We start from the raw sequence: 12,950 nt of genomic DNA, 5'->3' as shown, positions 1-12,950 counted from the left end.
TCACAGATGAGGAAACTGAGGCAGAGAAAGCTAGCATTAAACAGCTTACTGAAGGTCATGTGGCTGATAAATGGAGGCTTCTGACCCAGGCTATCTAACTCCAGAACCCACAGACATAACATATCATGCAGCATGTAAAACGGACTAAATTTGCCTCCGCACCTAGATCACTGCATGTACAAATATTTGTTAGTTGGTTGATTATAATTGGTAAGTATTTCATAAGGAGTGTTTTATGCATTGCCATATAATTTTTTTTGATTATTCACCAAAGAATACTTTTTGATGATACATTATGCATCAGACACCTTGCAGGACTACGAATAGGAAGATAAATGAGACTTCTGAAGACTCATTCATCCAACAAATATTTCCTTAGCTTCTCCTGTGCACTAGAAGCTTAGGATACAACAGTGTCCCGAATAAAGGTCCTTATAGAACAACCAAGAAGACAGACACTGAACAAATATCCTATGTGCCATGAGTTTGGCAGCAATGTGTGGCTGCCACCAGGGGAACTGGTACAAGGGATTAAGTTCAAACAGACACACAATGTGCTTGTATAAAATAATACAGAAGCGGTGAAAGAGATACACACAGGACGTGGGAACACGGGCAGTGAAAAACTAATCCAGTCCAAAGTCAGAAGGGGTGGCAGTGGGGGGGTGGGGGACACAGGCCAAGAAGACTTTCTGGAGGAGGTAAAGTCTGGGATGGGAAGCAGTCAGCTGGGCAACTGAGGACAGTCTGGGAAACATGCTTCTCATCTTCTCATAACTGCTGAAGGAATGAGTGTTCTTGAAAGATTTTGGTAATTTTCACTTGAAAATTGGTATAGTATTTCAACTTGGTATAATATTTCAACAGGAAATATCAGACTAAATTTATTTACTGTGGTAATTGATGTGATTTCTGACATAGAAATAAACTCCTGAATACTTTAGGGTTGTCTCATACTTAATCATTGTGTTTCCTTCAGGGTGATTCTGGCGGCCCACTAGTTCAAGAGGACTCACGGCGGCTTTGGTTCCTCGTGGGGATAGTAAGCTGGGGGGATCAATGTGGTCTGCCAGATAAACCAGGAGTGTACACTCGAGTGACAGCCTACCGCGACTGGATAACCGAAAAAACTGGCATCTAGCACAACAAATGCATCTCTGTGGCAAAGTCTGTATGCAGGTGTCTGTCTAAAATTCCAAACCTTTCCTTTTCAGATGCAAAAGAAACTAAAAGTGCCCTATTTTAATTTCCTGTTACATAAATATGGTTTCACAAACACTATCTGTTCTTTATTACTAGGGATTCTATGTTTTCTCAAGAAAGCTATATGAATATCGCATAGTATTGTAGCTGTGGGCCAAGGGAAACATGTAAGCTAGTTACAGAGGTAACAATCTTACTACAGTTGTGATAAGAGCTAGTAATGAGAAAAACAGTTACCCTGAGAGTAGACTTCAGAGGAATCTGGACAAGTCTGCAGGGTCAGAGGAGTCTTCTCTGGAAAGTCTCACTGACACTGGGCAAAATATAGAAACTCGCAAAGGAAGAAGTGGCAGAATAACATTCAAGACAGAAAGAATAGCATGAGGCAAGAAAAATAGTATTTATTTGAAATTTCTGGTTATGCAATATTCTATTTGGTATTAGTCCTAGAATTAAATATGTGAAGTCACTGTACAATCCTACAGCAATCTTAGTTATCCTATAAAAACACACTCGCATAGGAACTGATGAATTTCAGGCATTTAAGAGCAAAGCTGTCACTCCTCAACAGAGACCCAATGAATTATAATTTTATGATGACTTTTATTAAAAATGTCCTTCATCTATATAAAAGAGAGAATTTATTTCCTCCATAAAGTGATGAAATACACCAACACAACCTTCTCAGCTAACTTACAACTACACAATGCTTTTGAACAACTACATAGGAGTAATCTTAAGAACTAAAGATCACCTAGTGGCAGTTATTTTTGAGAATTTAAGGATCCTCAATAGCTAAATCCAAGTAATGAATTTCATCACATGTGAAGAGTTGTTTTGCAAAGAGAAAGGTTAAATAGTTTAATTTTAATAGAATTATCTTAGAAAAGAAACTTTTCCCTCTCTTCCTCTTTCTTTCTCCCTTTCTCTTCCCTACATACACATTACCAAAGAACATAAATAAAATCCATTAAAATTCAAAGGCACAGCAATTTATGTCATCTGAATCATGAATGTAACTGAATTTTTATGGGATCCTAGCATTAACTGAAGCTTGGTTATGCATGACCATCTATGTGTCAGGGCTTCTCTCTTCTAAAACCTAACACAACACCTGGGTATCAGAACAACAACATGCGTTGTGAGGCAAACTTCTTGTATTTCCTCATGTAAATTGTGAAGAGACCTACAGTGAAGTCATTTACTTTTAAGGAAAAGAAGTTGAAAATTTAACCAACTTGATGAAATGTACAAATTGTTGGTACACTTTATTTCAAACAAACTTTATTAAAACTATTTCCCTACCTAAATATTTAGGGAAGTTATGATTATGAAGGACGATCCAATTTATTTAATTGGTTCTCCAACAAGAGAATTGCTAAGTAGACTCTAAAGGCTTGGTACTTTCTGCTGCCTTATAATCAAGATCTGTAACTGAGGCAAGCATCCAGCTTGACACTCCCTGGCTATACCTTGTGAAGACAACATTAAACTGGTAATTTAGAGTAAGCCTCAAGGGGGGTGTGTTTTGTGTATAGGTGTATGTGTGTGTGTGTACATGCCCTCACATAATCATATTTTTGTTTATTCCTATATGTTGAAAGCTATATAAAGTACTTATTTAGCAGAAAATAGAACAAATTCAATTTATTGAAAATAAAATATTATTTAATAAATATATTTATTTTTATGAAGAGATATTTGAATACCAGAATACCTATTAAGAGCTTCTTTTTTATTTTCTTATTTTTAATGTACTGATGGGTTCCATTTCCTGAGAGCTAAATAACTCAATGAAAACAATTTTGTACATTTGTGGGAAGAGCGGTGATTCATAAATCCTTTCAGTTCTTAAAAAAAATCATTCTGGAAACTCTGGCAAAAACTTTCTAGCACCCAAATTCAGTGCCAGAAAAAATTATTAATACCAGGGGAAACCTTGTTCAGCATATAGAAAACACAGACTAACCATCAAAAAAAACAAGGCAAACAAAGTGAATATTTGATGTTCAAACTGAATCCTCTTGGGTTTAAAATAGTGAGCAGAACAACTGAAAAGAGAATTATCCAAGAAAGTTTAAAGCAAATAAGTGGCTGTTCATTGCACTACTTGGAAGTCTTAATTGCAGAGTGTAGATCATTCATTTAACAAATTTATTGAGTCTTGTTATTCTAGGCTCTCTACTAGACACTAATAAAATTAAGATAAATAAGACATCGCACCTACACTTAAGACACCCAGAGAATGATGGTGTTGATAAGCATACAATATAACTTGATGGATGCAATGATAAAGAGTAAGATATTTATTACAAGATAACAAAAGAAGGGTGTGGAGGTCCTAAAAGATTCAGGGAAAATATTTTTTAATATCAAAAGTGAGTCTTCCAGGGGCCCCTGGGTGGCTCAGTCATTAAGCGTCTGCCTTTGGCTCAGGTCCTGATCCCGGCATCCTGGGATCGAGCCCCGTATCGGGCTCCCTACTCCGCGGGAAGCCTGCTTCTCCCTCTCCCACTCCCCCTGCTTGTGTTCCCTCTCTCGCTGTGTCTCCCTCTGTCAAATAAATAAATAAAATCTTACCAAAAAAAGTGAGTCTAGGGGCGCCTAGGTGGCTCAGTCATTAGGCGTCTGCCTTCAGTTTGGGTCATGATCCCAGAGTCCTGGGATTGAGTTCCACTGGGCTCGGGCTCCCTATTAAGTGGGAAGCCTGCTTCTCCCTCTCCCACTCCCCCTGCTTGTGTTCCCTCTCTCGCTGTCTCTCTCTGTCAAATAAATAAAATCTTAAAAAAAAATGAGTCTTCCAGAGCATTGATTTGCCGTGAATAACAATTACTCTCTGGTTATATGAGAATGGAACAAAGAACTTCTATTTATCTAAATCTGTCACAGGCTCTAATTTACACAATTCAATTCTTATTTTCCAGTTTGCTAAACATTAAACAGTTCAAACAGATCCAAAATAGGTTTTTTTCTTTATATTTTTCATAAATCTATATAATCCAAATCCCAAAACACAGTCCTTCTCATTTCTAATCAATCACTTTGATTAATATCCTATGGGGAAAACAGGTCATTTCCCCATTTATTTCTAGTGATTAATTTCTGTAAGAATCAGTTGGTCCTTTGAAGGAACGGGTCCCTTAACAAGAGAAATACTTAAGCAGAAGCTGGAGGATCACTGGCAGAAATGTTTTGAAGGATTTCTGCCATGGGTCAGGCTTAAAAACAACAGATCATTTCATGGTCCCTTCCAGGCTAAGAGTCTACCCACAATAAGGAAATAATTTTGAGGGAGCCTAAGATCTTTGAGAGAAAGAGGAATTGCCGAGCATTGGGACATTGTTTGTTTAATCAACATGAAACATGAAACAAATCATCTAGAATAGGACAAAAGTAGAAGAAGGGAGACAAGTCAGAAGACTTGCAATAATCCAGGGAAATGATGGGATTTACTTGGATTGAGGAGCTAATAGTGAAGATGGTGAAAAATACGTGAAATTCAGGAAATATTTGTAGAAAGAAACACAGAAATTACCTTTAGACTAGACTTAGGGGCTGAGGGAAAGGGAGTGATCAAGAATGACTCAAATTTTGAGCCTGAACAACTGAAAGGAAAATTTGGGAGGAGAACCCAGTTTGAGGATGAGGAATTAAAAGTTTCTTTCTGGAGCACCCTGGGTAGCTCAGTTGGTTAAGCAGCTGACTTTTGATTTTGGCTTAAGTCATGATCTCAGGGTTGTGAAATGGAGCCCCAGGTCAAGCCCCAGGTCAAACCCCAGGGAGAGCCCCACTGTTGGGCTCGGCACTGCATGTGGAATCTGTTTAGCCCTCTCTGTTCCTCCCCCTCTGTCCTTCCCCCTTCTGCTTGCACACAAATGCTCACACACACACACTCTCTCTCTCAAATAAATAAATAAAATCTTTTAAAAAATGAGTTTCTTTCTGAACCTGTTACATTTGAGTTGTACAAACATTCAGTTCAGACAAACAACTATAAATACATATCTGTAGCTCAGAGAAGGGACTGAAACTGGAAATAATCAGTTTGATGGCATTTACACTTTCAGGGAAGTAGGGCACAAAAGCCATTTTCAATGACTGGGAGAGAGGATGGGAAATGTAGTTTTTAGAAAATAAGGAAATACCTTGAGGACCTCAAGAAATATCCTGATGTCTTAAGATGAAAAAAATTATTTTAGTATCATAACAAAAGCAGACTTAAAATGTGTTGTTTGATTTTATTAAATTAAGAACATTTTGTTATTCAAAAGACACTATTAAAGAATAAAAAGAAAAAATGACAGAGGGAAGATATTTGCAATACATATAACTAAAAAATAGCTTATATCTCAAATGCATAAGGAATGACTACAAATCAATAAGTAAAACAAATAGCCTGATAAAAGAAAATGGACCGAAGATTGGAATTAGTTACATCAGAAAAAATCAGAATGGCCAATAAATGCAATAAAAGAGGCTCAATCTTATTAGAAATAAGGAAAATAAAAAATAAAGCCATTATTATATACCACAAGACACCAGTGGATAAAAATTGAAAGTCCAGGGGCGCCTGGGTGGCTCAGTCATTAAGCGTCTGCCTTCAGCTCAGGTCAAGATCCCAGGGTCCTGGGACCGAGCCCCGCATCAGGCTCCCTGCTCCGCGGGAAGCCTGCTTCTCCCTCTGCCTCTGCCTGCTTGTGTTCCCTCTCTCGCTGTGTCTCTGTCAAATAAATAAATAAATAAATAAAATCTTTAAAAAAATTGAAAGTCTAACAAATTCAAAAACTGGCAAGGATGGCATAACATAAACTGCTTTAAATAATGGAAAAATATTGGCATTACCCAATAAAGTATATCATATGCATATCTTATGATCTAGCAATTCTACTCCAAAGTGAATATGTTAGAAATGGGTGCACATAAGCAGGAATATTCAAAACAGCATTATTCATAATAGCCAAAATAGTGACAACAACCAAATGGCCATCAGCAGTAGAATGAATAAGTAAATTCTGTTATATTCTTACAATGGACTTTACTATAGCCATAAAAATTAATAAATTATTGAGACGACATGGATGGAACTGGAGGGTATTATGCTGAGCGAAATAAGTCAATCAGAGAAAGACATGTATCATATGACCTCACAGATATGAGGAATTCTTAATCTCAGGAAACAAACTGAGGGTTGCTGGAGTGGTGGGGGGTGGGAGGGATGGGGTGGCTGGGTGATAGACACTGGGGAGGGTATGTGCTATGGTGAGCGCTGTGAATTGTGTAAGACTGTTGAATCACAGACTTGTACCTCTGAAACAATACATTATATGTTAAGAAAAAAAAAAAGAAGAAGATAGTAGGAAGGGAGAAATGAAGAGGGGAAATCAGAGGGGGAGACGAACCATGAGAGACGATGGACTCTGAGAAACAAACTGAGGGTTCTAGAGGGGAGGGGTGTGGGGGGATGGGTTAGCCTGGTGATGGGTATTAAAGAGGGCACGTACTGCATGGAGCACTGGGTGTTATACGCAAACAATGAATCATGGAACACTACATCAAAAACTAATGGTGTAATGTATGGTGATTAACATAACATAATAAAATTAAATTAAAAAAAAAATAGGCTAGAGCCGCACTTAACAAGGATGAGCCTTAAAAACACGAAGTTAAACAAAAGAAGACGGTCATATAAAAAATACATACTATGCTATTTTCAACTGTATGTTTAAGAATTCATTTTTACTCATGAAAATCTATTTTCAAAAAAAGCAAGGAGTCTATTACCAAAAAATAAAAAACTATGTTCACCTTTAGGGGAGCACAGTAGAACTGAACCTAAGAAGGGAAAGGCAGAGAGCTACTGGTTTGTTAGCAAACTTCTATGGATATTTGCTTTATAGTAAGTCATTAAGTTGTACATTTATATGTACTTTCGTGTATGTGTATTATTTTTCACATCTCTGATACAGAACAATTGTCAGGATTGTAGGATTTTCACATTATCAGACATTTTTATATATTGTTATTTTTAGAAAAGGAAAGGATAATGAAATAAATTTGACTCATAGTATGATCTAATGGTCATATTTAGCTGAAGAAGCAAGCATGCTCCTTAAAAGGTTGTTTGAACTCCAGGTAAAATGTCAGATGTTAATTGAAGTGACCAAGCCAACACAGTAGGAAATGACAGCAGACTCAATTGCTGGTTCTCTGACTCAGACCAAAGCTCTCCATCTTTGTGCACACCCCTCAGCAGCCATTTATATGTACTCTTCCTCCACTCACCATGGTCTGTTGGAAGAACCACGGTGGGCCATAGGCACTGTTTCCATTTCCTTATCTGTGAGGCTTCAAAATAATTTTCCCTACTTCACAGGGTTTTACTTCAAGTAAACTAAACATTATAATAAATTACATGAAATAGACCGTATGAAACCTACTAAGAAAAGAATTTAGAAATAGAGTAACTCTGAGCCAAAAATAAATTTTTAAGTGGGAATTTTTGCCCTGAAGTCATACAACCAAGTGATTTATTTCACAACCAGCTATACGTTTTAAAAACCTATTTTATATTAATCCTTGATTTTAATTTTAAGCAGGATGTCTTTTTCTAAAGATCTAATCACACTCAAAAGGGATATGCCCCCCTCTTTAGCAGAAAGTGCAAAGTCCTTTTACCTTTGCAATTTCCAATCTTATTAGGTGAAAGACTTCAGTTCCCTCCAGTCTGGCTGGGTAATTAAATAAATGCCATCTCTTTTTAAAAAAAACAGATTGTATTGAGCTCCTTTTCAGAATGCCAGACAAAACCTGATCAGGAAAAGTTAAAGTGTGAAAGCTTCAAAGTTCACACGCTCTTGTTACCAATCTACATGTTCTCATTAAGTGAAATGAACATTAAACTTCTCTTTTTACACACACAGATCAGGCAAAGTGCTTTTCTTAAGTTAGTAGGGAAAAAAAAATAAGTTCTCATAAAAATACCTTCAGGATCACTTTCTTTTATGAAAATAAAGCATACCTACAATATTATGAAGTGAGCTTTTGTTACATGATTATAAAATTCATTCGGGTAGAACCCATGAAGTAGAGGCAATTTCTCCGAATTCTTTTTTTTCAATAATTTATTATTTATTTGTTGATTATTATTATTACGTGCTTTCCTCATTGTGTTGAAAAATATCTATGAAGGCAGGGTCATGTATTTTACTAACCATGACATGCTTGTTCTTTTTTTTTTTACTTTAAATTTTTATTGTTATGTTAATCACCATACATTACATCATTAGTTTTTGATGTAGTGTTCCATGGTTCATTGTTTGTGTATAACACCCAGTGCTCCATTCAGTACGTGCCCTCTTTAATATCCATCACCAGGCTAACCCATCCCCCCACACCCCTCCCCTCTAGAACCCTCAGTTTGTTTTTCAGAGTCCATCGTCTCTCATGGTTCGTCTCCCCCTCCGATTTACTCCCCTTCATTCTTCCCCTCCTGCTATCTTCTTCTTTTTTTTTCTTAACATATATTGCATTAATTTCTCCAAATTCTAACATAAATGTATTTAAACTGTGGTCTTTAACATTTTAGGCCTACCCTGCTACTAAAGTCTATGGATTATCCAAAAAGTCCTATATTCTTTAAAACTTGCTCCAGGTAACAGTTTTATGAGGATATCTGTTTTTGCTGACAGTAGTTTTGTTAAGATACTCCCACATCAGCAGATTTGCTGGGCTACCCCAGTTAAACAAATGTATTCGGTCTCTTTACTTGACGAATTTGGAAGTTATGCTTCAGCTAAGAAAATTTATTTTAATCTAGAATTTACAAATATTTTCTCACTAACTATTCTACTTCATTGGGGGTATTTGTATCTGATAAGTGGAAACCATAGAAGCAAAAATTCATTTTTCCCCCAGGAATGTTTTGGAAAAATAATGTATGACAGTGGACCAAGCAAAGGTGACTGATACTCCACTCATTGAAAGTATGAGCTGAGATAATAAGAATAACGGTAACAACGATAGTTATAATAGTTAATATTTATGAAGCATTTGCCAACCACCAGGCCTTCCGGGTAATAAACCCAGGAGAGGTATTATTATTACAACCATGTTTAAGAGGAAGAACCAAAGGTTCAGAGAAGTTCAGTAAAATGTCTGCAATCACAGAGCTGGTAAATTTCAGAGTTAGGATCTCAAGGCAGTTTTTCAGATTCTAAAGTCTGTATATTTATCCTTTAGAAACTCATCTTTAGCACGATTTGAATTTGGCATGTTATTTTTATTTTCCAAACTCTGAGTTTTCAAGCTAAAAGCATACAATAATACAATAATACATATAATCATATATAATAAATATAATAATACAATAATAATATATACAATTTCCTCTACATTAAAATGAGAGTCAGGTTCTCACTAGTGCCTTCTGCATTATGAGAGTCACCATGTTTTGATTCTAGATTTTCAAAAGTTATTATGTATTCACATCTCTTATTAACAACAAATACAACACTGGCTCAAATTCAAATCGGCACCTCCAAAATCATGACACTCAGATGGTTTGGCAAATTTCTTTATGTTCTTCCTCATGTCTCTCTAGACACAGTCATACTCTCAGTGTGACAACGTAACATATAATATATGCCTCCTTTCTAAACCAGGTTGCTTCCATCTGAAAGCACTACATAGAAGCCGGTCTGTTTTCCTTTCTTTCCCAGGCTCAAATATGCCCACAGGACCCACAAAGCTACTCATAAGCTTCACCACGATGACACCTATCTTCACATCCAGGCCACAAATGCTACCATCTCTGGAGATTTCCTAAACTTCCAACCCTCGGGAATGATGGAGAGGTCAGTGCAGGGGTAGAGAGAGTGGCTTTTCAGTCTTCCCCGAAACCTGTGTCACAGTTCTTCCTAACAGACGATTCTGATGGGATCCAGAGTCTCAAGAAATAGCTCTCCAACATTTTATTCAGTTTTTTTTAATCATCCCTTCAAAATTTCACCAAACTCCTCATTATAATAAAATGTTCTGTTTGGGGCCCTGACTCCTCTAACTCTGGTTGATGGCAGTTCCAGGGACCTGATGCTTCCCCTGAACTCCCTCTGGGCACTGCCTCCAAAAAACTTCCCTCCTCTAAGAGAAAGAAGACTAAAGCGTGCACACCTATCAGTGTGATGCAAAGAGATGCTGAGAGGGAACACAGGATGAAGGTATGAGGGGTATTGGTAAAAGCTTCTGGGCTTCGGGTAAGTCAGCCTGAAATAGTGTTCTACTATAGTTTCAAACGACTGTATCTTTCTCTGCACATGTGGTTAACTGAATCACATACTCTCTGTAATTCCTAAACTTCTTTTCTAGTTCTAATGCTATCCTAACTCAATACCACTCATACTCCTATTTATTATGGGCCACCTGAAAAATCCTGTTTTGCTCCTGTTCTTATGATTTATGCCTTTTTCATGGGGTGATTTCACTGACATTTTGTTTGTACTGAACAGGCTTAGGATGCAACCCTGTTTCTTTTCAACCTTAAATATATGACTTTCTACCTTTGAGAGTCAGAGCAATTTAATTAAATATAAATTTTAATAAACTGTTACAATCATAGGCAATAAAGATTTTAAAAAAATTAACACTAGCTCCAAAAATATGCTTTTACCACCTACTTGAATCAACTGAAAAAAAAAAGCTTTAAAATTATTCTCCAGATGTTAAAGTCTATCTAATTATATTATTCTGGTAAAAAAAAAGAAATCCTATTTGGTTTGTAGCACTTACCAGAAAAAGGAAACTTTCCTTTTCTAAAACTCTGAAGATTTTATAATCCCTTCTCTAAAACTTTTTTATAGACTTGTCAAACTTGTTTTATATAAATTGCCTATAACTTCATTTTTTTTTTTCCTAAACCTGGCTCAGGAAACATCGGTCACAGCATGAAATGCTCTTAATTTTATGGTAACACTTACCCATGGCAGAGATTGAGATGAAGACTTCCTTTACTTCTCCACCACTTCTAGAGAACCAGAGAGAAATGTGACTTTTCGTTTCTTCATAGTTTCATATAATGTGGGGGATAAATGCCAGCATAGAAACATAGTTGTAGGACCCTCCTCAGTGGCAACATTGTTAGAAAATAAGAATAACTCTCTCATGAAAAAGAGCTCTCTAATTAGAGGGATTCTTTTATCTTGCCTCCAAAAAAAAAAGAGAGAGATTTTTATTATGCTCCTCTAAAATACGTTCTTAAATTTTAAAAGTAAAATTGAAAATTTCTAAGTAATTTAAAAGTGGACCAAATAAAACGACTCTGTAAATGAGACAAAGAAATGGAAGGAATAAGAACTAGAGGGCCTACAATCCTGAGAAAATTCATCAGGATAACGTTTGTGTTAAGCAAATGTGAAATTATCCATCAACTGAAAGAAAATATTTACCAGTATGTGAGTATATATTTTCAATTACTTATGTACATATGGAAAAGTTCAATAGGATCTTACATTTTGACATACTGGATTTTAATTGTTCAGGTAAGTTTTAAACATCTAAAAAAGCAAGAATTATGTATATGCATTTACACATTAGGTTTCTTATGGAATTCAATAATATTGAATGATATAATCATTGGGACTGAGAAGACAAAAATATACAGCAATTGAATTCATGATCAGTTTAGGTCATAGCTTTCTCATGAAATTTACACAATCATGCAACACACATACACAAACTTTCCACAAAATCTTTGTGGGATTTAAATTTTCAATAAATTAAAATGCAGCTGATTTTTATCTCAGAATTCCCATCAGGATGCACAACAGATAACAGACAGTCAATGAATGCTTGCCAAAGGAATGAATGAATGAAAGTTAACATTCAATGACATTAAAGGGAAAATTACATTTCTTCTCATAGTAGATGGAGATTGTAGTCACAGGAAATTTTATCTTATATGCAGCTATTTTTATTATGGCTTCTAAAATTAGAATACCTTTGGGAAAAAAATCTAGAGTGCATTTGTTCCAAACTTTAGTGAAACTCTTTCAAAAAACTGTCCTAGTATACAGGCTGAGTTAGAAAAAGTTATAGTGCTAATGGATCAGCTAGGTACATACAGGGACATGGACACAGATATAAACACTTTTAAATATATACAATTATGGAGCTTAAAAGAATTATATATATCCATAGAAACACAATGATATGCACATTAGCAAAAAAATTTTTTTAAAGTATTCTCAGGTAAAAATAGAGAATTTGACTAATATTTGTTTTTATTAGACAATTTTTATAAAAATAGTTTAAAATATGAATTATCAACAATGGATATACACATATATATTAATAAAATCTATAAATACTACTTTTCAAAGTATGAATTGCATGTATTCCAGGATTACCTCTTAAACTAGTTTTCTTGGTATTGTAAATAAAAATTTTTACACAGAACAGTGTCTTCTAAAATGGCTTATTATGTTTAAAAACCAAAATATTTCCTTTCCTAAGTGCCTTTTATTTATTTATTTATTTTATTTATTTATTTTTTTAGAGCCGAAAGGTCTCACATTTATTACTGAACCAACCTACTGGTGCAGAGGCATAGTCACAGAGAAAAATCATTTCCATGGTAAGACAAGTCCATGGCCAGGTAGGAAGGATGTTTACAGAATGATAGGACACATGATCTTCATGCAGCGTAATTAAATATGGGTGCCAATTAAGTGTGTCATCTCATGATGTGTGATGCC

At 35.7% G+C, this 12,950-nt stretch overlaps 1 protein-coding gene across 1 annotated transcript in view; it reads left to right on the top strand.

Annotated features, from left to right (window-relative positions):
* LOC113925575 (transmembrane protease serine 11D) overlaps positions 1-1,633 on the top strand; it is a 50,562-nt gene extending 48,929 nt beyond the window's left edge. Inside the window, exon 10 of the mRNA XM_027600111.1 lies at positions 980-1,633. Coding sequence (XP_027455912.1) covers positions 980-1,141 — 162 coding nt within the window. The 3' untranslated portion in view covers positions 1,142-1,633. The remainder of the gene's footprint in view (positions 1-979) is intronic.
* The last annotated feature ends 11,317 nt before the right edge of the window (positions 1,634-12,950 follow it).

The sequence above is a fragment of the Zalophus californianus genome, chromosome 2 (genome assembly GCF_009762305.2).
Source record: "Zalophus californianus isolate mZalCal1 chromosome 2, mZalCal1.pri.v2, whole genome shotgun sequence".
Taxonomy (NCBI): Eukaryota; Metazoa; Chordata; class Mammalia; order Carnivora; family Otariidae; genus Zalophus; species Zalophus californianus.
This window is presented reverse-complemented; position numbering and strand designations above follow the sequence as displayed.